This window comes from Choristoneura fumiferana, chromosome 12 (genome assembly GCF_025370935.1).
Source record: "Choristoneura fumiferana chromosome 12, NRCan_CFum_1, whole genome shotgun sequence".
NCBI lineage: Eukaryota > Metazoa > Arthropoda > Insecta > Lepidoptera > Tortricidae > Choristoneura > Choristoneura fumiferana.
The window spans coordinates 16133757-16161412 of NC_133483.1; the positions used below are offsets into that span (position 1 = coordinate 16133757).

Below are 27656 nucleotides of genomic sequence, written 5' to 3' on the forward strand. Positions count from 1 at the left end.
AATAATTTGTTACTTAAGTAAGTATTATACTTAGTATAGAATCATGAATCTGCATTTGAGTAAGCAAGCAAGAATGGGGAAACTCCTAACACTTTTTTTTTTAGTTTCATGAAAACAACAACCTTAACAAAACAAAAAACCTTAATCATTTGTAGGTACCATAGTAGTGCATATTATCAAACTAAGAAATACGTTATTTTATAATCTTAGAAACTTTTTAAAGCTTTTATATAATTTTACTGACAGATAGGTATTGTACTTATCAGACGGGACTGAATTGTTTTAATAAAATAATTTAAAATTTCTGTAATAAAATTAAGGGAGGCATTTCAGCCCTCCGTATTCGGTATCAAATTAAGTTGTCATTTTTATTTGTATTTTTTTTTTTTTTAATTTATATGTTCATAATTCTTCTAATCGACATGGCGATCATGCATCACGTAAGATAAGGAGTCAAACGGTTCGTAAAGACGATCAATAGCCTCTGGCAATTACAAGTCGTTAAAACCGGTAATCATAGTCTCATCTAAAAAATGGCATAATGAAACTTCCGACATATTGCTCGTGGAGAAAACGCATGGGTACGGTGCGCAGCAACGCGGCCCGACGCTCGACAGAACTGGTTCACTAAGAGCTACCGACTACTGTTCACTCGGCTGAGGTTTAGAGGGAGACAACAGCAAGAGACTCGGCTATGCGCGGCGTGCGCGAAAGGGACAGGTATAGCTGCGCATACGCAGCTCCGCAAGTTCGGTAGTGAAAAGGCAGGAGGCCGACCGATTGCACTGAACCCACCAGTCAGTGTCCCGACCCGTAAGCAGATGGTGTGCGCTGCCAGTCGCGCACAGCCACCCGTTTTACTCAACACAATTTTAAAACATTTCACTATGAAATACAACGAATCTAATGAAACAGTGTTAAATTGAAATGTTAACGTGCTATTGAAATCACATGTGAGATAGTATTGAAGTGTTGTGGTTAGAGACTAAGCGTGAAATCGTAAAGTTTTGAGAAACCGGAGGTGGCGCTAGAAAAATAACTGTTAGGTTTAAAACAGGTAAGTTGTGTCACAAAAGCTTGGTTTTAGGAACGAATCGAGACGCGGTGCTCCTGTCTTCGATGCGAGGAATGCAGTTTGACAGCATAATGGACATATGCGGGAACAAAAGCCTTGTGCATAGTCATCCCTGGTCTTTTTTTTCGCTCGCTTTCTTGTTTGGGGAATGTTATACAAGTTATAAGCAACCGATACGTGGTGTTTATTAGGTGATAGTGATGGTAGTATGAAATGAACACAGTCTGACGTGTCAGGATGAATTTCTCACAGGTAGCGGCGCTGTCCCCATTTACCTGAGCGCCGTGCGAAGGGGAAGGGACGCAGTTCCCTTTACTGGGAATATTTGTTTGTATAGAATGGACAAAGCATTTCGAGGTAAAGTAATAAATGTACTCGTATTTAGACAACACGGCGGAGGAAAGCTTGCTGTTAAATACAAAGTTAGAATAAAAGACAAAAGTATTTTTTACGATAGGGTTCGCCGATCATCAATGTCGACCACATGTTTTGTAACAGGTACGCTTGAATTTGTGGTAGCACGTGAATTGTCACGCTCCACGGCTCTTCATTGAAGATGTTTCGGCCAAGGACAGACTAAATAACGCATAAACTGGTTAATGGTCACTACCTGCTACATGGAGAACCCGGATATAGGCAATTTGGAATTGATGGGTTCTATAGGGACAAAACTGTCGCCGGCTAGGAAACAACGTCATACATAAAATCAAAACGACGCACTTGTCATTAAGTCTTATCTATAGAACTAGGTTCTATTTGATCAACTTCAATTGGCACAATAAAATGAGTAAGTATTCTCTTGTTTTCGAGATTAATTCTTTACAAGACAGTTTTTGTGTCAAGGTAGAAACAATAAACACACATAACTGTATCATACTCGAAATATCATAATTCTATTTTAAAAATACATAGCTATAATATTAAGCTACCAAGACAGAGACCTGATGCTTAATATTATTCTGAAAACCTGCATTCTAAATAGCGAAGTATTTAAATTTCAAATCACGACATGCGAGAGTGGAGTAGGAATTTGTTTCCCAGCGCGGTGTGCGAGATTCTCAGCGTTCTGGACAAAAGCTTCTTTAACAGGTCACAGTCATTGGACTCATGTCACGGAGCGTGCACCACGCTACCTGCATAACCAATTACGTCGGGGCGCCTAGTGATGATCCCTCGTTAAAATTTTACAACCTTTTTACCCACAAATTCGCAGTACGTTTAGTATTCAAGCAGAATACGTGACGCGGTATTTGTTCTTCATTTCGTGCGGGTCTCATCGATAATTGTTTAAATGTAAACCGATAAGACCGGCTCATTTCGAAAGCAACACACGAGATATCCATTAACCCGCATGTTCCACAGTTTACATGAAAATTTTCGACCTTAAGCAACATCTTTGAACTACCCTTCTAATAACAAAGTTGTTTGATATGACGATGATCATAAAATGTTGACTCTCAATGAGTACATTTTAAATATTAATACGTATGTAGTTGAATTGATTTAATATTCATCATATTGTGGTATCAGAGCAACCTTATAAATGTGTTTCATGATTGACTGACTAGACTACCCAACCGCTCCATACGACACCCAAGCTTCATCGAGCTAACGCAACCGCAGAGTACTTTATCCATCGTTTCCGTATAGCCATATACGTAAGCCCATGACGAAAAACAGGCGTATTCCATTCGTAACGTGCGACGTAACGGATGTAACTTACTCATTCACAATCGATATCAGGATAGCTTATCTCGGGGACGAGTATGAAAAGCGCCCATTGACCAGTTCCAACAGTTCCCATGCGAAGCACCGTGAGATATTGGAAGCACGTGATTGTTCTACGAGGTAAACAATGCGGGTGTAACCGGAAAGTCACCCGATGTCTACGCGACCAACAGAGTTAATTACAGTCGACGTCACCGCTTGCGACTCCAGCGAAGCCGCAGCGTCACAATGCCGCAGGCGTGATCGCAGTTACACGTAAATTTCATAAGAATCGTCAGGTCTCCTTTCATTTGGAACGTGCAAATCTCCAGGTTGCTCAATGATCTCGACCGACCTCGTCGTTCCTGTCATTAAATAGTCACGCTTTTACCGCTCTCTTATTAAAGCCTGCAGCTTAAATAGCCCGTTATTGTCCGAGGGTTATCGATATTGTGTTTTGTCGGCGAGTGACTCCAAGATTCTTTTCCCACGTACGGGTTGTCGGTATTATGTGAGTTGTGTAGACGTGTGATGCGCAGTCGGACGCGGCTCTCATCTGCCGCAATTAGTGCCCATTCAGCGGCCGGTCGACGCGTGCCGGCGCTCTTAAATAAGTACAGCAGCTGATTACTTTAACTGGTTATCATTTTGTTAAGTCAGCACGTTTAATTTGTCATATAGGCAGACGGTATAAGTCTGATATACTATAAGACAATACAAGCTATCAGTATGATTTGAAGGAATTCGATAACTCCACAAACCTCGCCACAAACTCTACTAAGTAACGCAAACCATCCTTAGCAAATTCTTAAAATGCAAGCTAGGGAACACAGGAACAAGACGTGCCAATGAGAAATGGGCTTGGTAACGAGCTAGTGGAATAAGGATGTTACGAGCGACACAAAAGCAGGTTCAGGGACGGATCCCACCGGCAGCGACTGTGCGCTTGCGCCTGTCATAAACGGTGGAATGCTCCCGCACCCCGCGCCCGCGCCTCGCCCTCCTGCGGCCCTATTATCGGTCACCGCGTTAGCAAACAATGTTCATCTGAGACGTGTCGGTGTCGATACATCCAGAAAGTCAACGTCTTAAGGAAAGTTTCAATTGATTTTAAATTAGGATTCCGTTACTTCGAGGAACTAATTATTTCGGCATTTTAGCGTAAAAAAGACTGGGGCTGCCAACTGTGGAGAATGTTTCTAAATTAATCGATTGACAAGATCGCGCCCTGCGATTTGGGCAACATTTGTCGCCATGCAAACTGGTTTCCGCGTAAAATTCGCGTTGCCATGCGATGCATCAGCACAGGGTCAGGGGAGGCAGAGAGGGGTAGGGGGGCGGGGGCGGTTGGAAACGCAGGAGGCGCATGAGCAGCGGCCGGTCGACGACCCGCCGCATGCCCTGCGCCGGCGCAACATTCGCCTTTACCGCGGACGATTCTAACACGATTACGACCACGACGTTGGCAAAATTCTTGACAAAAAATGTGATCAAAACCTTCTAGAAATATATGTTTTAATAGTAGGGTTCCTAAAACATTAAGAGGAAAGTACAGGTACCTACAGATAAAACAACGCGAACACTTAGTAATTACTTAACCAACAAGGCCACACAGATTGATAACCTAATAAAAGATAATTATTTCCTACCACTTACACAGCTACCGGTACCTACATTGCAGAGAACATTTAATTGAAATAAACCTTACGTAAGACGTTGAGAATGTTATTCGGGAACAAATAATGATATTCAATTTCAATTGTCTATTAGCCTATGCCCCCTTGTAAGCGACCTAAATAGTACATAAAGTGCTGGACACGCGATAGCGTAGGAACAGACTGGGTTGCCAAGGTTGGATCCATTTGATACAAATTGTCTCCTAGACAACATTCATTCGTACACGCTCATCTCGGTAGTAATATGAGAAGGTAACGGCCCATTCGGATGCTAAATAAGTAATGATCGAAATGATGATGCTTAAAGTGTTCGGGACGGACCGAAAATATTAGTTTATAAAATGCTATAGACCCCGAGCGCCTAATGCGAAGCGTGGGCGAGAGGTAGCCGCATCGTTAAATAATGCTGAGAGGTCATTGATTGGAAAGACACGGTCGTTCAAGTTGCACCTATGTGGGCTTCACACATAAATACGTTTGACTTATGCTGAGTAATGCAATATACTATGCAACTTAAATTTACACTTCAGCCCACAAACAGCTAAACTTTATGGTAAAACTTGTAGCATCCTCACATATTTTACTACTTAAACATGACATGTTATTCCATGTCCCTACAACACAGATACAGCTGTTCAACACATTGGTCTGAATAAAATCGAACATAGTTAAGTTTACCGTTTTGACTTCTAATTTAGTATGGGAAGCACATGGCACTTGTCACGACGACGCTGCTACAGGCAGCGTGGATTTATTAATAGTCCCCTTTTACTATTGTTTGTTTGTGTTTATACAAGGTACTGTTGAAAATGGATTATTATTTTATAATTTTAATTGAATTTTGATTAGATATTCTTTGCACGGTACGGTATTATATCACATTGTTACTAGGTATTTTTGAAGTCAACGATCAGCATGAAATAGTGAAGCAATAGGTTATTAGCACAATCTCAGTGGCTCATCGTTTATTCTTAATTGTTTCTTTGTTTTGTTATACAACCTCATTAATTTGTTTCAGATAGCAATACAAAATGGCGTTACTGGGGATGGTATCCGCGGTGGCGGGCTTCGTTAAAGTCCGCTACCTCATCGACAAGGCTATTATCGACAACATGGTGTTCAGGATGCACTACCGCATCACCTCGGCTCTCCTGTTTTTATTCTGCATCCTGGTCACAGCCAACAATCTAATTGGTGAGTTGAATTTGTCGAATTTCGAAATAACCAATATTTGTATGGTTATTTCGATAAAAAAAATGTTGACGACCTAGTCTTCCGAGAAAAGTTTGAGATTGCGCGTCGTCGTTACTGATTCATTTTTCTGTGTAGTAGAAAAGCATGTCATGTTTTTTATTTCCAAATTTTTCTTCAATTAAAACATTAACAGTATGCGATGTGAAAGTTAAAACGTCACACACTTGAGTGAGATTACTTTCGCGACGTGAGCCAGATAGGGAGAAAGTAATCAATATTCCCAAACACTAGTGGCATTCATAAGCGCAAACTACTGACCTGATGAACTAGACACAACAAAGAATCCCGTACATTATAAGATAACAGTTAGTCCTCGACGCTGTAACGTGTGAGTCACTTTCAGGTCATCGTTCAGTAGTGCCGCGGAAACGTACGTAACAGTAACGCTTACCCAAATTGATACGTCATCAACAAATCGTTTGTACAAACAAAACACAGCCGTTTGAATACGTACGATACCTGCATTTCGAGTCACTGAGGCAAATCGGGTCAGTGAACTTCTTGCATCTAGTTAAAAATTTGTTATGCACCGCGTCGTATAGTAAGTAAGCAAAGTGCCATTGTTTAGAAATTACTACTTAATCACTAGGCAAAGACAGCCTTATTAAGCAATTTTCCGAAGAAAACATTTTAAACAATCATTCCACACGTATGAAAATCATCGTCATCCTGCAATTGTACAAGTATTCTACTCATTCATATTAATGATACTATCAATATCATTGCTTGTAAATGTCGATTGCATTACGCATAATTGTAGTAAATTGTTATTTCAACTTTGGCATCTCTCATTTGCTAACTATGATTCGCAACTCTGAAATATGCGTAAAGGAAGAACTATAAATTATAAAAGCCAATAATATAATCAAACTTTACTCATTTAGTCTACCTAATGACGCATCACTAAAAGCTAAGCAAATCTGTAAGTGTCATGCTAAAAATAACAATTTAACGAAAAATACAATTATGCACCAAATTCCTAAGGTCTTTTTTTTCCTAAATTATATTTCTGGCTCGTAGGGCCACTTAAGTCCAAATCAGCAATCAAGTACCTACCTACTAAATTATCTGTAGCTTCTAATAATTAGTGGTTCATCTCACGAGTTGGTAGCGATTCAACGTCAAGTGGTAACAAAAGCAACCCGACCCGGAGCCATGTTTATGTTCGCGTTATCGCGTGCCCCTCATTTAACTTGCTGCCGATGTAAACAGAACTTGTAATCGCCACTTATGAAATATACTTACGTATCATTGTATAAGTTATGGTATTGCTTGGTTTGGATTACTTCGATGTAGACCATATTGGCTAGGAATGTCGCTACGGACCAATAAAAGACACATGTTTGTTGGCTTTCACGCGCAAGATCTCTTAACTATACCTAATAGGTAACGAAATACTCGTTCGTACCTACAAAAAAAAACTACCAATACTTGTAGCTCTATATTTTTTTTCTACTCGCGTAGTATTACAATTTGCTACTAACGATATCGGTGTATTGCCTTTTCGGCGAAATATGTTTCGCCAAATTTCACTTAGCAACCAATCTTTCGCCGAAGTTTCATTTGGCAAAGCAATCGTTGGCATAACTTTACTTTGTATTTGTCTTATTCCGCAACATTTTTATATTGCAAAATTTTACTTCATCACACTTTTATGTGGCAAATAATTATTTAGCAAATCATTGGCTTAGGAAAAATGTTTATATTGCAAAGTTTTACTTTAAAATTTGTGCGAGCGAGCAAGACGGTTCGGAGCAGAAGTGACTTGGATAGTTTAGGTTCAGAAGGCTAAGGCGGGAGCGAAGAGGAGCGTAGCTCCCGCCTTGCCTTCGTTGTTAGGTTTTTTTTAGCAGTTAGGATAACTGCCACTATATAGGAAAGTAGGTTGGACGCCATTCAATATGTTGCTAATTTAAGGTATGCCAATCAATACATTTGACCAAAACATAAATGACATCTTAAAAAAATCCCAGATAATAATTTGCATAATAATAATTTATCAAATGATTAGTTGGGAAATGATATATCAGTGCGAAATGTTGAGTTGGGAAATAACATTTCACCTAAATAAAAATATAGGATAAATAGTTTGGGAGCTAATAATTTGCTAAATAATTTTCGCCGAAACATTAGTAAACCAACGATATCGCTAGCGGTAGTCCAATGAGGTGGATTGTGTGATCGAAATGTTGACATTTCATTATGAAACGTTTCTCAATGTTTTTCGCACTGCAAATGGCGGAAATTAAAATTAAAAAAAAAAGTTCACCGGTATAATATCTATCTAATGGCCAACAGCCATTCTATTTGATTTACTTAATTATTTTTAAATTGACTTTATAGATTAATTAAAACATGTTTACATAAACAATTATGAAATAATGAATACTTAGATAACGGACAATAAATTACTTTTTAAATATTAATATTTGAACATTATTCAATTTGGCCTAAAGTTCCCGGGTCCATTTTAAGGGTGTAATTAGTGTAAAAAAAAAGTTTCAGAATAGCGGGAATTTGTTTTGCTTTTGCACAGAGTTCTTGAATGTTGAAAGAAGTAAAAGAGTTGATAACTATTTAAACAACTTTTTATCTGTGAGAATATGTGATTTTGGCGAATTAAGTGATACAGAAATATTGACGATTCAATGAAAGCTGTGAAGGTTTTCGGGGACGAACAATCGATATAGATTGGTTTTATCTCTGTAAAAACGCATATTTTAGAGTTTTAGGTTGTCCATGCTATACTAAGAATAAGAGTAATCAAAAACAATATGCGTGAACGTTGAATTTTATGTGCAATGTACCTAACTATAAAACTTGAAAGAAAATCGTTAATATAATTACTTAATTATCAATAAGTAATTATATTCCATCATTAATAAACATATAATCATTAATATAATTACATAATTATCATTAAGTAATTATATTCAATCATTATAATAATCATGTAATCATTAATATAATTACATAATTATCATTAAATAATTATATTAATGATTTTCTTTCAAGTTATATAGTTACATTGCACATAAACTTCAACATTAGGTACTTAATTATCACGAGTCAGTTACGTCACTACTTTGACAAAAGCTCGAATCTCAAAATTGATACTTTTCTAGTTGAACTTTACGAACATTATTTCAAAGGTCAATTATGTTGACGTATTGATTTGAGATACGAGATTTTTCAAAGTAGTGACGATTACTATAATTGAAAAATACCATGAATTAAGCTAGCAATTTAAAATGATCACACAGTCCTTATGCAAATTATCTTCAAGTCGGCTAATTAAATTAACGATTCGTTTGGTATTATCATCGCTTATTATAAGACTAGCAGCCTTTTTCAGAGAAATTAGTTCCGATTAAATATGACCCAGTGAAATTAAGTTAAATAAATATATACCCAGGAAGCCTTTGAATGAAAAAGCGCAAACTATACCACTTCCATAATCTAAACCGTATTCTTAAGCTACATCTTTTTTAAAACAGAATTACAAATCTACGTTACCAACAAGAACATACATAAACTAAATATTTAGTAAATAAATAGTAGTAAATAAACTCGCCCAGAAACCGCCCGAGTTTTCTGTTTGAGGTCGTCAAATTGCACAGGTTGCACTGCCTAGTTGCTAACAGCATAATTAGCGATACTAAGCCCTTATACGACAGCAATGTTGTAGTTCGTGATCACCGGCCATAACACAGGGTGTATTCTGTGTTATAAACAAGCACATTTGCTCCCCAGGTGTTAATCATCACGATATTAGATGCGTCAGCCGTTGCTATGTAGGCTTTGTGAGAACTAAAGACATGTAGAGGCGTACCATCAAACCGACTATAAGTCCACGTTTACCTTTTTACATAAAGTGCCCTAGTGATATAGAATTTCCTGACAAGGAAATCATTATGTCAGTTACCGTGATACGCGTTCTATTTTCGGTGTGGATCAGAAATCAAAATGGCTCGACTATACCTAAATTCATTGTTTAATTTGACACGGTTATAAAGTAACCGCGAGCTAAAACTTAATTAAATAGGAGAGTATATTTTTTATGACACGATATAAAATTATTAATTTGAATAGGTGCACGTATATGTCTGTGAACTCTTTATTGTACAAAAGAAAAGAAACAAAATACAATTGACAAATCTCTTTAAAGGATCTCTACTAGTCAACCTTTGAGTGGATGAGAGGAGCAATCAGTTAAACCAGTGTGTAAGGAGAGTGTAAGGAGTTCGCGGTATCTTTAAAATACTGTCACCGTTATTGTGTATGATTATCCAATGTTTGTATTATCAACGTAGGATAATACAAATAACTGTAAGTGGAGGTAGGCAGGGGGTCGCTAAATATTTCAAACCAAATCAGAGTCGCGTCCTGAAAAAGTTTGAGAAACACTGAGTTAAATACAACACAAGTACAAGTACGAGTTACAACAACAACAAGTACAAGTTAGGAGTACTTACAAGTTTTCATTACGTTAACATATTAATATAAACTACTTTGGATGGAATGGACCCGACGAATGAGGCTTGACTTGATCTTAAGTAGGTAAATAAACAAAAAAAACTCGGCAAATATCATATTATTGACTTGTATGATGTCAACATAATACACAGAAATATGCCAAACTAGAAGCCTGCGACTTTTGTTCAAAACAACATACAATAATTATTCTGATTTTCATCAAAATCTGACAAAGCAGATGTTGCAACGTTAAACAATAACAACCGGCTGATCCATTGTTCAACTTGTGGCCTGAATTATTCAAGCGCAAGGTAAATATTTCATAATTAATTTATTCGTGAACAATACTTCTAAGGCGACTATTAAGTTCCCATTTGAATATTTATCTGCCACTTTACCTCCCTCTTTTTATAGGGTAAACTTTGACAGTCATGGGTTTTCATTCCTCTCAATTGCAACCGTGACAATAAGGTAAAATGTGAACTCTTAGCCTGAATCTGGACATACTCGTACCACTAGGTGTGTAAATGAACCAAACAAGTATTACACTTGAGGCTAAGAGCGCAAGGTTTTGTATCCCCATAATAAAATTTGAACTGCAATACTGGCAGGTGTGATAATTTGAAAGACTACGATAGTACCTATCTAAAACATACATTTCACTTAAACTTATATACTGAGCGGCAAAAAATCTGGCCCTCAAATGTATGCAGAAAAAGGTTATTTTGTATGGGCAGTGGGCCAAATTTTGTGCCGCTAAGTAGGTATATTTTTTGTCTTTCCGGTCTGTAAAACGAACTGTTAGTCTGTGGAATCTTTTACACTGTGAACAAAACAACATGACAAAGTTGCAAACGAAAACATTTTAGGCAGGTACTCTAAACCACAGCTATCTTAACGTTCGTCTTTGGTCAAACTTTGTATTCAATGTATGGCGTAATACGTCTTGCCTCAGCTAATCGCACAAGTATTCACTAGTCGCCTATAAAGCCGTCAATAAATCTCATACGCAGCAAAGTTGCCCTGACCCAGTAACAGCGTGCCTGCAGCTACACCTGCAAACGGTCACCTACGGCGAATAGCCCTTATCTCACTTCTTATATAGTTACCTATACAAACAACAGACTGCAATTACCATAACAAGAATAACCTGAATTGATTCCACTAGGTGTGCACTTTATGGGTTAACGCTTTGCAGGTGCCAATAATAAATGACAATACAGCACGAAAATGTCTTCATTACAAATCAGGTAGGTATACCTATACATTTGTGTCATGATTGTATCACAAATTCAATGTCTACGATTTTACGAAGTCTTTATACCTATCTTTAACCTCTTCTAAACGTTTTCTTAACGAACGTTTATGCCTTCTTCATCCAAAGGTTCATTCGGCGACACATGCCAAGTCAAAGATCCATTTTACATGGGACCAATCTACGCTGCGTCTCCCAACTGTCCAGATCTCTACAAAGTTAGCAGTAATAATTATACCTATTTTATATGTAATGTATGTTTGACTTCGTTACATAAACATTTATCATTGATATCAGTATAGTTAATTTAAGAGGTCAAAGTTCTTAATGTTAGCAGTTTAACTCAACAAAATGATCTGGTTTCTTTTGTCAAAATAAAATTTACAGATCAGTGTCTTCAAATTAAGACAGCGAGTAGACACATGAGATGCACACGTGATGACTGATGAGCCAACTAACATTCCATTATCGTATCAAATGCTATTATAACTACCCATAAAAATAATAATAACTCCGTAAACGAATACCTTGCCTTAAATATTCGCTTGTAAAGTAAATTAAAAATTCTCCAAAAAAATTTAGTTTAATCTCAATTATTACCAATACAAAATAAATGTAATCTCGCAATCAAAGATCCGTCTAAAACCACTGCCATTATCTCATAATGATTTAAAGTCATCGCTTCATTCGGCGTAACACCGCAGTCAGCAACGGCCGGATAATAAATAGCGAGCCGCTGATGATAAATGCTCTAACTAATGCCCTAAATGCTCGTTATTGCTCAATCAACGCGAGTCAAGTCAGTCAAATTCACACCTAGGCTATTATAAGTGAGTCATGTAATAACGTTACTTAGGAGTAAGACAGTGGAAATGATGTTTACTTTATTATTACCCTTGTTTTATTTGTATGTCATTTAAGTCGAACGGTAAACGCAATGCTGTGATTCACGTTGATGTATTAACAACGAACAATAAATGGATTCACAACGTCGAAGCTCATTTAACTTAAAGCTTCATAAACTTTCAAAACCGTTTTCTCCATGTTCATTGTTCCCAAGCATGTGTTGGATACCCCCGCAGAGTTTAATACCGGGAAATAAGTTACTGTAATAAAGCATCACGTGTAGAACGTAACCCAAAACCCAAGGAGTGTCAAATACTTCGATGTCACTGATTAGTAAACATTCTAAGGTAATCAACAAACGGCCCAGGCTTTATCGCTAATCGCCAGAAGGCGAAGGAGGGCACACATTGCGCCCATTTGTAATTTACTTGAATTTACTTTGAACAATAATGCAACGCAGCATCATTCCCGGAAAACCAACACAACTAAATATTTTTATTCGAGGAAAAAAATGTAATACTTAAAGCTAACTACGTATAAATTAATTAAGCAGTGATTTTACAGGGTAACGTCAGTATGAAAAACATGTGTTGTTTTTTTTACATACTGATCTATTGAACAATGTTTTTCCATTGTATTTCGTCAGATAAGTTTGTATTTAGTATTTATGTTGCTTTCGCAATTTGCTTCAGTAAACTTCAATAAGCTAATTGAAAAAGCAAGACAAATAGTACAAATACGAACTTTTCTGACAAAATACGATGACAAAACATTATTCACTACTACTGTACGTTACCTTTTTCTAATAAATATTTTGATGGAAGTCAAATTATTAAATTACTTTTTTTTTGCTATGAGAGGGACACATGTAGCTATAATGAGTAAACATTCTCAAAGCAATAGCCAAGCTCGGAAGCACCTATACATGCTCTGAAGCATGGCAACATAAATTGATTAATATCTCATCAAGCACGTGTGAACCTAGTTTTTATACAACCACATTCGCGCTATAATCTATAATACAATGGTAACCCCACCGTCGGACAAGGTGATAGAGTCACGGCCGCGCCAATTGATGCAGGGGCAGCTGCAGTGCCATTCCTGCCGATATTAGTGCCATCCGTTAAACACAGTGCAATGTCAAGGATAAAATAGCAATTGCAAATAGTTATAAAGACCTACAAACATTAATCAATGCCACGATAATAATTCACAATTTTTCACTGTCTAAATTTAAGGCAAAGTTTTCCTGTCCAAACAAGACGGTATTTTAGACTAAGGTCGAGATTTAGTAGTACACTGCTACACTATTCATTTGCGCTTATCCATAAATGGTAGACATAACTTCCATCTGTAAATTTACCGCTTCAGCGCCACTCTCGTGGAATGTAAATAAGTTAGTAGTTAAGCACTTCCATTTGGGTTGAACTGTCCCATTTATCTAGCGAACGCCTGTGGCCCGGCCGTGAGTATTCGTTGAGCCTAAGCTGACCTTTGTGAACTGGTATTACGAGTACTGGCTCCTCAGGCGACCCATATTAATGTAATTACAGTCCTAAACGGCTTAATCTTCGCAATACAAAAGATCAAGAAGCACGAACATGGCATTAGTTTTGTCGTTCAAGTCGTATCTGCCATTAATTGGAAACTGGAAAGACGGATATACAAGATTATCATATTTTTGAATCAAGACTAGCTGCCAATATATCTGTCTGTATTTTTAATGCAAAATCGTTATGGAAAATAAAATATAATACTAGCTTTAGCTTTTTTGTTGACTTCATTTGCTATTGATAGTTCTTGCATTGTATTCCAATCTTTGAAGGTATCTAGACTGAACGATTCTGTGATACCCACACCAAATTTTAAGTCAACCATTGACCCGCAAGGTTTGAGGCGGACAACCTATTTATTTACTTACTTAAATAGTTACGAATATTCATTATCATCAATCAGCCGTAAGGCGTCTACTGTTGGACATTAGCCTCTCCCTTAGACCTCCAGTTTCTTTAGTTGGATGTGGCCTTCATACACCGTGAACCCGCGGCTTTAACCAAGTCAATCATCCACGTATATTATTATGCACGAACATTATTTATTCAAAATTTCGTTGCATTTGTTTCAGGTGATCCTATCTCCTGCATCACCGATGGTTCGGTGCCGCAACATGTGATAAACAACTTCTGCTGGATCACATACACGTTTACTCTGCCCTTCAACCCTGCCATGCATGCCGCACATCCCAGCATCTCAAACCTCGGCAACGAAGGTTATGAAGAGAAACGTATACATTCCTACTATCAATGGGTGCCGTTTATGCTTTTTTTCCAGGTAAGATTGGACCTAACCTTTCTCTTCCTTAAGCAATCGCACCTTCAAAATTAAACTGAAATCATTCGAAATTTTCTCATTTTAAAATTCAACCGGATTGTGTTTTATTTAAAGTTCATTTTGGAAATGTGAATATTTCGAATTGTCTCAGTTTAATTTTAAAGGTGCGCAATGTTAAAGGATGAATGAAACCGCTATAGCACAGCAAATTACATGGCGGCGGGTTTAGTTTTAAATTGCATAAGTTTTTACATGAACTTATATAGTGCAGAACTTTGCACTCAGCTGAAATCTGTATATGGCACACCGTAGTCACATTGTTGATAAAATTGATCGACAATGACATTAACAGTAGGTACAATTCATCGAATTACCTAATGTTAAATGGGCAAGACGAAGCGTTCTAAACGCAATCTCTTGTGTGTTACTAATATTGACTCCGTAACCACACACAGCAACACACACCATAAGTAGTAGTGGTTGGTTTTAGTCCAGGTAGATTTTCGTTGCTTTTCGTAATGTGAGATACGGAAGTTGAAACGATTCAGAGCCTTTCCTAAATATGTTACAGCAAACGTATTTTTATTGTGAGTTGACACACATATTAACGTTGTTAAAAGTTCAATGACGGTCTTATCGTAAGGCCGTTCCCTTATTTGAATATATGACGCCGAAACATGACAGCATGGCTTAATGTAAACCTTTTACAACTAAGATTATGACTATCTAACAGAAACCACGCATGACTATTACCTAATATTCGTAAACAAGACTGTCTGTCGTATTACTATGTTTCTATAATGACAAGTTTACGATGTGTTATAAGTATGATTAATTTTATTGTTGTAGGGCGTGCTCTTCTATATTCCTCACTGGATCTGGAAGAACTGGGAGGAGGGCAAGGTCCGCATGATCTCGGACGGCATCCGCGGCTCTGTGGCCAATATCTCCGACGGCAGGAACAAACGTCAGGTGAATAAACCATTTTTTAATAAACAAAATTTATACACACACACACACACACACACACACACAGACAGATTTGCTTGTTCGTCAAACTATTGGTTAAAGAATGTATTCTTGGCAGTTACATTTATTTAACTAGATTGACGACTTTTTACTACTCGACTTTGTCCAGAGATTTCTTACTTCAGTCTATTATTATCATATCTATAGCATTAATTATCTCTTATTTGTTATCATTCGGAATTTGTATGTCTCTCATTCAAATCACAACAAAGCACAACTAGGATGATATGATAACTATCATTGTATTGCTTAGACTAGTTATATTTCCTAACGATACCTATGTGTTTCATTTCAGAACCGACTCGTCGAATATCTCATTGACACCATGAATATGCACAACACTTACTCCTTCGGATATTTCTTTTGCGAAGCCCTGAACTTTGTAAATGTTGTAAGTATAAATCTGCATATACTTACATAGAATTATGAAGCTTGCTGAAAATATGACAATATTAATTTTTAATGTTTTTGATATTTCAGGTCGGCAACATCTTCTTCCTAGACAGATTCCTGAATGGCGCTTTCTTGACTTATGGATCCGACGTGGTTAAGTTCTCTAACATGAACCAGGAACAGCGAACTGACCCCATGGTACGCAAAGCAAAATTTTAATTCCACCAGTACAGCACTGTCTCCTATACTATCACTGTCTCTTTATGTTACCACCTCTATCGTATCATAGAACTACTGACACAAATTAGTGATGTAATTCATGGACTTTATTATTAGCTAGATAGATCTCTCATAGATCACGTTTTTGTTTACAGATTGAAGTCTTCCCGCGATTGACGAAATGTACATTCCACAAATATGGTGCTTCTGGATCTATCCAGACCCACGACTCGCTTTGCGTCCTCGCCTTAAACATTCTTAATGAGAAAATATTCATATTCCTCTGGTTCTGGTAAGTATTATTATTAGTTTTGCTAGTTATTAGCTAATTTTATTAATAACGTATTATTATTTAATCACTTAAGGATTACTTAGACTTTAAGCCAATGGTCGTCTAAATAATTGAATGTTGGAATATTGTTGCAGAAAAAGCCAAATACGAAAATACATACTCGTACACAGTTTGATAAAAAATCTGGCGTAACAACACATGATAACGTGTATACCTATATCCCTTTGACCGCTACGGTCGGCAAAACGCGACACCTGAAAACCGTGCCATAAGTGCCATGTCGGCATTACGTGGCGCTTATGAAGCGATTTTCCGATTATTTTTTTTGTCGTCTGTGGCCGACCGTGGCGTTCAAAAGGTTAAAGCGGTCAGCCAGCTGTTCAGACGAGATCTTACTATATATTTTTTCGTATTTCAGGTTTATAATTCTGGCAGTGGTGTCCGGCCTAGCACTCGTGTACTCTGCGGCCGTCATCCTCTTGCCGAGCACACGCGAACAGATCCTGAAGCGAAGATTCCGTTTCGGAACGCCAAAGGGAGTCGAAAATCTCGTTAGGAAAACACAGGTACGGCTCCAACGATTCGGCTACTGCTTAAGATTTAAGATAAGATTTTATATTAATTATTGGATGACTCATTGTAGATAACTCATTTCGATTTTCTCTTAGAAAAACAGCTATGTGAACTCTTCTATATTATGGGCCCGGATTTCATTATTTGCATTTCTAACAGGTGGGCGACTTCCTACTTCTACATCTACTCGGCCAGAACATGTCAATGCGTATATTCGGCGAAGTGTTGGACGAGCTATCTCGGAGATTGCACCTCGGCTCCAACCCACCTTCAGCCCCGTCGACCGTCGAAATGGCGCCCATTTACCCGAATATAGACAAGTTTTCGAAGGAAACAGAGACGTAAGCTATAAAACACTAAAGTAGTACACAATTTTTGACTAGTTAAGCAGTAGGCAGGTTTTGATGTCTGTTAAGACAAAAGAATAGGACAAACAAGAGTGACGGTAAACAATATCTTGATTGAGGAGGCATTCAAATTAAATGTGTATTACTTATCTTTTTCTATATTTTTGACGAAACGGATTTAATCAAGGTATTCCAGTTTACGGAAATAGACGATTCATGACATTCCTATTATTTTATACTATAATATAAAATATTAATGAAAATATCGACTATGCATGGTAAGAATGAAGCCTCAGTTTGCCTTTTTCTAAGCTTGAGCTTTAAATTTCGGTCTCAATGATTTGAATAAATGTAAAAATATTTTTTCAAAAATGTACGTTGAAAGTCTGTGAATAAAATAGTTAATAAAGTGAAAATTATAGTGTGAGTGGATAGATTTTTAAGGAGTGATTTAATTGTTACGATATTTTAATTGGTGAGACTGTCGAGTAGGAGTCGTTATTTTGATCTTTTGTCTGTTTTGTGAACTAACACTGTGGGAACATTACGATATTCTGTAGAAGACTAAATGAAAATAACTTTTTAATATGTTATTATGAACTTAGATAGGAAAATACAAGCCTATTCATTGAACTAGACGAATCACTCACGTCACGAGTATTAAGTAGGGTTTTGTCTGATACGATTCTAACCACTGCATGGCCAATCTTTGTTAAACATTCCCAATTCAAAAGATCACATTAATACGCGAGTGATCCGTTTATTTCCATATTTTTGAGTCTCAATGTAGTTTTACAGTTAAACATACAAGCCATTTGTAGCTTGCTTTTATAGCTTGTTTTTTTTACTAATATCAATAAACTGCCAAGGTTTATAAGAACGCAGGGACGGTATCTTACAGGGTTGCCTAGAAAAAGCTGTGAAAATGATATGCATAAACTGCTCGAGTTTTATTTACAACTCCTGAGCACGCTGGCGTTTATAGTGGACTTGCAAACGCCTTCTTGAATGATCGTTCGGTGCCGTTGCTGTATATCATATATAATTAGATATAAATCTGTATTTATAAGCTTTTTTATAATTGCTTATTACTATAGTAATTCCACATTTTACTGCTAACATTATGCAACTACACTCAAACTCAAAACTACCTACCTAGAGGTAAATTACTCAAAAAGACGAATACACATATCACCTGCATGAAATTTAAGCATTTTACTAGTAGTAGGTACAAATTAATTACTAAGTGGTAGAATTTCGGTGCAAATTATAAGGTACTAAATGTGTAGAGAATATTTTTGTACTCTAGTAAGTTACTCGAAATATTGTGCCATTGTGACAAATACTTGTTGCCTTTCGGTTGAAATCGGAACACTACATTTGCATTTCAGATTTCCTACATAACATTATGGACCAATTTTCCTTTCAGTGTCTCGATTGTTTATGCAAATGATATACTTAGTTTTAGGTAATTTTATTTTCAGTCATTTTAGCCATATTCTTAAGGATAAGGTATGAAAACAATTAATTAAAGCAACTTCCTGCATCTCCACTGTTATTTTACGTACCTAATTGTAGCATAGGTAGCAAGACGTTGCTATGTCAGTTCTAGCAGTATGCCTGTGACATTAACTATATTATGTAATATTTACTATATAAAGACATTTTGTTTTTATTAAAGCTACAATTTTCCTAATATAAATATATCTCTGTAGACGACGTGTACGTACAATTACATAAATGTAAGAAAGACTGCTACTGTGAACTTGTGTATGCGATTCACGTAGTTTGTAATTTTGGTTATATTTTCTTGGAAATAAACGAATGAAAAGTTTTAAAATGTTTTATTTTATAATTTACCACCACCGAGTAAATAACCTGTTTAGAACCAAACAACAGTCTAGAAAGTTTCAATTACAAGGATCAATAATGAGTAAACAAAATAAATCTAGGCCACAGGGCGGTATAACGACATAAGCGGCGATTTATGAATCAGAACTCGGCTATCAGTGTTCATTTGTCCATTATTAAAGTTCAAGTCCAATAGGGCAATTAAACCGTTGTAACCACCGGATATGACCAACTAATTGCACACGTACGCGTACGCGTGAGTTTTGTAATAATGGCGACGTCAATCGGCCGTATAGGATCAAACAAAAGTCAATCATTCATAATTTTTAATTCTGCCGCCTTAGTGTAAAAGTCAAGGTGGTCGCATCCGTTAAGAGACTTATACCGCCGCTGAATACTCTTTATCGGTGTAATAGTACAATAGGCCGATCCTAAAAGAAAACAAGAAGTGCCAAGAAGTCCCGTATTTAAGATGAGGCATACACTTTTTTACACATTTTTTGGATTGAGACTAATATCCCGACAATGCGTTCCCGTGGGATAACATCGTGAATAGAGGGCGCTGTCCAAGAACGTTGAAGTACCTCAGCTTTCAAGATAACGTGTTAACTTTGTCTGCAGTCAAAAGATGGCGGTATCTGAGCGACCATTATGGTTCAAAAATTATAGGTAGCGAAACCTTTTTTAAAGCCAAACTCTTAGGCCAGGCGTCCACTATCGGCACGGCATGGCAAGGAATCCTTCGGCATACCTACACGCGCAGACGCACACTGATGGCAATTATTACCGAGGAGTTCTCAGGCATGTCGAAATCTGCTTAGGAACGCTGAGGAGTGCTCAGGGATGCCGAGGTCTGATGAGGAATGCAGAGGAGATCTCAGTAGTGTTCCCGAGGATTATAGGATTTTAGCCCTAAATTTAAGCCTATTGGTTCTATTTTAGGGCTATGCTAATAAAGCAGGGCTTTAAAGACTCGTCATTTTAAAAAGCCTATGAGCCTATAAAAGCTTTTAGGCCTTTTTGTGATGGAGTCTTTTTTTTTTTCAAGTAACAGGCTTATGTTAAGCCTAAAGCTATTTTTGAGACTCAGCCTTAAGAAAGCCATCATCAAATCAATTATGAAATAAAGAACATGTAAAATTGCATTTATTTCAAGAAAAATAAAATAAGATAATGTTTTACTTAAGTATCGCCGAAACAATTTACCCATCACGAAAGGCACATTGAATATCTTCATCATCATCATCATCATCCCAGCCTATATACGTCCCACTGCTGAATAAATATCTTATGTAGGTATTTTTTTGTATATCTTAATTGTTCCGTAATTAATAAATACCATAAAATTGATATAATTAACTAAAATTACTAGAGTTAATCAATTTTCAAAAGTTGATAATCTTGAATAGAAGCTTTAGCCTTGAGAAATGAGTTTCATAGCCTTCATAGCCATTTCAGAGGGTTAACCGTTACTGTTGTAGGCGAAACGATTTACCGGCATGGACAATACCGACATGGAAATACCGACCCGATATTTCGTGTACACGCCCATACAAACTGGTGTCAAACTGACAAGAGTTTTTCTATGGGCGTGTACACGAAATATCAGGCCGGTATTTCCATGTCGGTATTGTACGGTCGGGAAATAGTGTCACTCACTGTTGTCAGACTAGCCTTAAAATAGCTTAGGCCTTAGCAAGACCTTTTCGACCTCCAACCAGTAGTCTTGAATAGGCCTAGCCTAAAGGACTAAAAGTTTTTATAGGCTTTTAGCCTCTCAAGCCCCTTAATTACGAGTCTAGCCACCAAAAAAAGGCTAAAAGCCTATAGTCCTCGGGAGCACTAGATCTCAGGGATGCCGAGGTCTGCTTAGGAAGGCCGAGGAGTTCTCAAGCATGCCAAGGTCTGCTTAGGAATGCACCGCAACAGCCTGGTCCCTAGCTTAAAATTAGAGCAGCGCGTGTCCCGAAGCCTGCCGAAACTATAGGTAGACGAGGGTTGCGTCCTTAGGTATGCCTTACGCTACCGAAGACTTCCGAGCTATGCCGAGGCGTCCTTAAGTATGCCTTACGCTACCAAAGACTTCCGAGCTATGCCGAGGTGGCCTTTATGGTATATCGAAAATTAAAATACCTACGATTAAAATGACGATGTTCAAAATATCGAAAATTAAAATATCGATTGTATCACAATATCGAAAGTTGTTATACCTATTGTCAAAATGTCTATGATTGAAATGTCAATTGATTAAAATATCAAATGAGTAAAAATATCGATAGCCAATATTATCTAAGTTGTAAATATCAACATATTTGAATGTCTAAAATTAAAATATCTTACATACAAATCTGATTTATTATAGCATTTATTTTACACAATCTAGTCGTTTTTAGCACTCGCCGGCCGCTACCGCGGCACGCTTGCTTTGCTCGCTCGGCTCGTGCGTTGTTGAGGTCACAGTTCTAACCTAACCGACTCAAATTTTTGGTAATTCATTTTCAATAGGTTAGGTTAGGTTAGTATTGCGTCAAGGCGCGAAGCGCCTTAACTGAGCGGGATAGGAGCTCAGCGAAGCCTTTGATATTTATATCTTTCGATATCACTTTTGTAGATAAATATAATTTAGATATATTAGACGTAGGTTATCTAACAATTCGACAATATAAACTTTCGATACAGTGGCCTTTTTAATTTTCGATATTTTGAACATCGAAATTTTACCCCTAGGTATTTTAACTTTCGATATTCAAATATGTAACCATGCCTTTTGCTACCGAAGACATCCGAGCTATGTCAAGGTGTCCTTAGGTATGGTATGCCTTACGCCACCGAAGACTTCCGATCTATGCCGAGGCGTCCTTAGGTATGCCTTATGCTACCGAAGACATCCGAGCTATGTCGAGGTGGCCTTAGGTATGGTATGCCTTACGCTACCGAAGACTTCCGAGCTATACCGAGGCGTCCTTAGGTATGCCTTACGCTATCGAAGACTTCCGAGCTGTGCCGAGGCGTCCTTAGGTATGCCTTACGCTACCGAAGACTTCCGAGCTATGCCGAGGCGTCTTTAGGTATGCCTTATGCTACCGAAGACATCCGAGCTATGTCGAGGTAGCCTTAGGTATGCCTTACGCTACCGAAGACTTTCGAGCTATGTCGAGGTGTCCTTATGTATGCCTTACGCTACCGAAGACTTCCGAGCTATGCCGAGGCGTCTTTAGGTATGCCTTATGCTACCGAAGACATCCGAGCTATGTCGAGGTAGCCTTAGGTATGCCTTACGCTACCGAAGACTTCCGAGCTATGCCGAGGCGTCCTTTTAGGTATGCCGAGGACTTAAAAGTCATGACCTGCGATGCCGTGCCGATAGTGGGCGCCGGGCCTAAGATTACAAATGTTTCTCTTGAAGGTATTTCTAACGCGGGCGAAACTGCGAGTTAAAGCTAGTATTTTATAAATAAAGTAAGTATTCCGGAACTATCAGAATTCATAGTACAAAATTCACGAACGATTGTATCTAACGTTATTTTATCTACCAAACTGGGATAATCACTTATTTAGTCGCACTACCAGTCCAGTACCAGTGCCCATGGCACCCTCGTGACTGTACAAAAATACTAGAACGTGGAAATTTTCTGGTGCCTCGTCTTAATAGCGATGTTTAAAAAGCCACTTACCGGTTCCCCCAGTCCAGTTTAGCAACGAGTTTGAGACGCAACGCTCTTGTTTGGTCCTGGGTCAAAGTGCCGGCCAGGAGAGCGCGCCGGCCGCTCAGCAACTCTCGCATCACCTTCGCCACAGCACTGAACCGGTATGTCTCTCGTTCCTGGTTAACATATAAAAAGGTTAAGTATTGATGAGGAAGAGCTTCGACATCTTTTCATTACCAGCTAGCCTAGCCTATGTCTAAACACCCCTAGTTTTTACAACGGCGCGTGCGAGTTTCTAACGGTCGGCAGTATCCGAGGGTATTTTACGGACATCTACTATCTCCTAATAGATAGAGAGTTATAGAATATTGTCATATTAAGTTTCACATAATAACTTCCCTTGTCAAGCAATACAATGACACTAGGACTATTTTTGTGAAAAGGTTCCACATCGCAAATAGACTTGTGAAAAGAGACAACATCGTCATCAGTTTTGTTCAAACTTATTACAATACAGACTAGTACTAGGAAAAAAAAAAACTGAATTTCTGTGTGCGAAATAAATAAATACGGCAACTAGCATTTGCCTTAACAGAACTCCTATCTTTTGACAATTTCACAAATTTATTCATGTCAATACCATAGAAAGTTTCTGCTTTCTATCTCCAAGAATTTTGGGCTAGGCATCGAGAAGTCAGTTGTCAGTCAGTCGTTTTCTTAAACACAACTTAAAAATTTGTAAACACAATTTGCTTAGTGTGGAAACTTTTAGTTAAACCATGAATAAGCCTCATGGTAATTTTAAAATCATGTTTCAAAAGAGCAAACATGTCATTAGAATATGCTAATACAGTAGGGTATTGCCTTTGTTCATCTATAATTACCTCACTTGAGTCATGAATGAATTACATGTTTTAACTCAAGCTACTTATTCCAAAGTACAAATAAAAAAAAAAAAATGTTGCTAGCAACTTAGATCTGCATCCCAACTAAACTTCAAATGTTCCCCGGATAAAATACAGCCACCAATAATACAGCTTTCCACAGGTGAAAGTATTTTTACAATTAGTTTTAGTTTTTAAGTTTATCCATTACAAACAACTAATCAAACAAACACAATCAAATCTTTTCCTATAAGTTTTTTATATTTAGGTAGATTAAATTAGTATAGATTTAGATTAAATTTTGGTGCAAATATTTCTTTTTATTCAGGCTGTGACATGTACTGGGCTTAAATCAAACTGATGAGTACTGGTATTGCAAACCATTATATTCTTTTACTACACGAAAGTTAATTAATAACCATTAAAATAAAAAGTCTAATTTAAATAAGGCACTTAATTCAAATAATAAGTATTCAAATTCAAGGATGACAAAAACTTTGATCATTATTTATTTACCACATAAAGTTTCTTCCATAGTCTGGCCCATTCCCTCAGTACACATGCAATCTCCCGAACCAATGGATCATCCTTCAGCTCGGCAATGGCAGTTGGTCCCGACCCTTTGACGGTGCAGGGACGGACCGAGACCACACATAGGGGGAAGATACCCCATGCTGAACGGTCCTTTGTGCTGAAGCCACGACACCATCCTGAAAAGCAGGGATATGATAATCGTGAATAAAACTATGGATTTGGTTCCCATAATTGTATACCAGAGCCACCAGTAATGAGACAAATCTAGAAAGAGATGGTGGAACAATTTTGCAAGTAGTGTAAGGGACTGCTCTGACATTGCGAAGCTTTAGAGTTCATTATCATCATTCCAGCCTATATACGTCCCACTGCTGGGCACAGGCCTCCTCTTAGAACAAGAGTTCAAGGACTTCATTATAACTAAATTAAAATATAATTTTTGTAATTAGTCTGACAGCGGCCTGTCCTCTATGAACAGGAAGTCAGTTTAATTTTGACTTTGACTTTGACTATGAAAAAGTCAGGACATATACAATACATTAATGTATGCAAGAAATTTAATGAAAATTCTACATTCTAGTCTTATAAGCCAGCATTTTTTTTTTTTTTTTTTCAAATCTGCAATCAGCTATGCTACAGCCATAATCAGATAATGTGTGAGTTCAATTAACTTTTAAGAGGGGTACTCCATCGAGCACACTCCTCTTTCTTGAAGAGTAGACTTCATTCTCTCTCGTCTAGCTTGAGTATTTGCCAGCGTTTTAGCCTTGTCACTTCATCTTTGCCGCTCAACAGGTCCCTGGCAAGCTCGTTTATGTGTGTTTGTAGTCTCTCTTTGTATCTCTTGCAGTACTTGACGACTTCTTCTTTCACGGTTGGTGTGTTTAAATATTCGTGTATCTCCGAGTTTCGCAAGAACCATGGTGCCTTACTTATTGTTCTTAGGACATTATTTTGGAACCTTTGCAGTATTTCAAGGTTTGAGTTGCTGGCGCTTCCCCAGAGTTGTATACCATAGGTCCAAATGGGTTTTATGATTGCTTTATATACCAATAGCTTGTTTTCCAGCGTCAGCGGAGAGTGTCGACCTATTAACCAATACAAGTTTCTGAACTGAAGATCTGCTTCTTTTCTTTTTTTTTTGATGTGATTGGCCCAGGTTAATCTTCGATCTAAATGGAGACCAAGGTATCTCACACATGTTTCAGAGGGTAATTGTTCTCCTCGCAGGTATACACTGGGGCAGTCTCCCCTTCGTAGGGCAAATGTTATTTGTACAGACTTTTGGACGTTAGGCTGTATTCTCCACTTTTCAAGCCACTGATCCATTGCAGTTAATTGTGTTTGCAATTTTTGCGAGGCTATTGATGGGTTTTTGTCGCTTGCGAGACAGGCTGTGTCATCAGCATATGTTGCCATTACAACATCATTGATGTTAGGTAGATCTGATGTATATATTGAGTACAACACTGGACCGAGCACCGATCCCTGTGGCACTGAAGCTTTAATTTCATATAGCCCTGAAACTTCCTCACCATATTTGACCTGGAACCTTCTACCCAGTATGTAAGATTTCAGCAGCATGAAACACGAGTTTGGCAATGTGATTTTCAGCTTATATAACAGCCCCTTATGCCACACTCTGTCAAATGCTTGCTGTATATCTAGAAAGGCAGCCGCACAAAACTCTTTCTTCTCTAGTGTATGCCTTATTTTGTTGACTACACGGTGTACTTGTTCCACAGTAGCATGTTGCTCCCGGAAGCCAAATTGATGATCAGGTATCAGGTTATTCTCATCTAAGATTGGTTTCAGTCTCCCTAGGAACACTTTTTCAAACAATTTAGAGATTGCTGGGAGAAGACTTATTGGCCTGTAGGAGCTGGTCTCGGTGGGCGCCTTTCCAGGTTTGGGAATCATGCAGATCTGTGATATTTTCCATAGTTGGGGATAATAGTGAACTCTGAGAATTGCATTAAAAAGCATTGTCAAAAACACAACTGGTTTTCTAGGTAGATGTTTAAGAATTTCTCCTGTTATCAAGTCATATCCTGGTGCCTTCTTAGAACCCAAGTTTTTGATTGCCCTGAACAATTCTCTATAAGCCAGCATTATAAAAAAAAGATCTCAAGAAAGAAGTTCATGAAAGGATGTATGTATTACAATTTGTTGTACCTGAATGTTCCTCTAATATTTGAACTGTCTCTCCAATCTCCAAGGGTAGCCCGGATCTCACATCTCCTTTCCAGTTGTAGACAGCTGTAAAACAAATTTTATAAATTGATAACAGAGATCAGTGAAACACAGAGAATTAGATGTAGTAACATGAATTGTGTGTTTGATGATTTTGTTTCAGCGATTCCCGATGAGGCTAAAATAACTAATCACCTAAGTCTAAGTCTTGTCAAATATAAGATTTTTAAAAAATAACTACTTAAATTTATCAGATTTAATGTCCTAAGTTTTATTTCATTGACTCAAGAACCATTTAAAAAAATGTGTAGCATTTTGGTAGGGAAACAGAAAGCATGCTTAGTAACTTGTGAAAGCATATTATATAACTTGAAAAGTTAACAAGAAAGGTTAAAAGAGAAAATAATTTGACATACAAAATGTATATTATAATATTCACTTTGTTGATCTTGAAAGTTCAGTGACCCAATATAAAAATATAACAGGAAGCGCAGGAAACTAAAGCTACATACTGTGTCCTATACAATAAACAAATTCTTTAGGTTCATATTTAATACTTTAGGACACTTTAAATTATTAAAAAATTACTATCATGCCTTTGTTATGTTGCTAAATAAGAATTAAATAAGTCAGGGAGACGCAATGCTAGATTCATTCCTATAAACATTTACATTACGCACATATTTTTTTACGTTTCCGCTGCAATTCCGGACAGGATGTATTATATTGCCGACTGAATACATAAAAGGTCTCGCTTACCAACTGCTAATTTCGGAGACTTTGTGGGCACCCACATCTTGCTTTGTCTAAAGCTTACACTTAACGTGTATGCGACATTCACAATAACATCGTAAAAAGCTTATTGTTTCATCAAGAATAATAAAACACGAATAATAAAATCCAGAAGAAAGACAATCGAACGAATCGACTAATAAAATAACTTTGACACTGCTGAAACAGTATTGCCAAACGCCAAATTAATTTAATTAGAATTAGAGGCCTTGTTTATCTTTGTCAAATCGGGAAAAAATATCAAATTAGCAGAAAGAGCGTTTTATCAAATACCTCAAATAG

General features: G+C 37.5%; 2 protein-coding genes across 3 annotated transcripts in view; one reads left to right on the forward strand and one right to left on the reverse strand.

Annotated features, from left to right (window-relative positions):
* Positions 1–27600, reverse strand: part of LOC141433497 (dedicator of cytokinesis protein 3-like) — a 78948-nt gene extending 51348 nt beyond the window's left edge. Inside the window, 4 exon segments of the mRNA XM_074095551.1 lie at positions 22999–23147; positions 24372–24565; positions 26565–26648; positions 27342–27600. Coding sequence (XP_073951652.1) covers positions 22999–23147; positions 24372–24565; positions 26565–26648; positions 27342–27378 — 464 coding nt within the window. The 5' untranslated portion in view covers positions 27379–27600.
* On the forward strand, positions 762–19313 carry Inx3 (innexin 3). 2 transcript variants are annotated; one of them, XM_074095560.1, is made up of 9 exons: positions 762–1057; positions 5477–5652; positions 14415–14620; positions 15470–15592; positions 15945–16040; positions 16130–16240; positions 16417–16553; positions 16972–17119; positions 17286–19313. In XM_074095560.1, the coding sequence occupies exons 2-9, from the start codon at positions 5490–5492 to the stop codon at positions 17469–17471; spliced, it is 1170 nt and encodes a 389-aa protein (XP_073951661.1). In that variant the 5' UTR covers positions 762–1057; positions 5477–5489; the 3' UTR covers positions 17472–19313. The 2 variants fall into 2 exon arrangements, with proteins under 2 accessions (XP_073951661.1, XP_073951662.1); XM_074095561.1 differs by having other exon boundaries at positions 5481–5652.
* Positions 27601–27656: the final 56 nt, after the last annotated feature.

Bases quoted from the DNA above. Each gene is read 5' to 3' on its own strand.
- Inx3 (XM_074095560.1), top strand. From the start codon at position 5,490: ATGGCGTTACTGGGGATGGTATCCGCGGTGGCGGGCTTCGTTAAAGTC. The intron at 14,621-15,469 runs GTAAGATTGGAC...TTATTGTTGTAG, and splicing joins CGTTTATGCTTTTTTTCCAG to GGCGTGCTCTTCTATATTCC. The intron at 16,241-16,416 runs GTACGCAAAGCA...TTTTGTTTACAG, and splicing joins AACAGCGAACTGACCCCATG to ATTGAAGTCTTCCCGCGATT.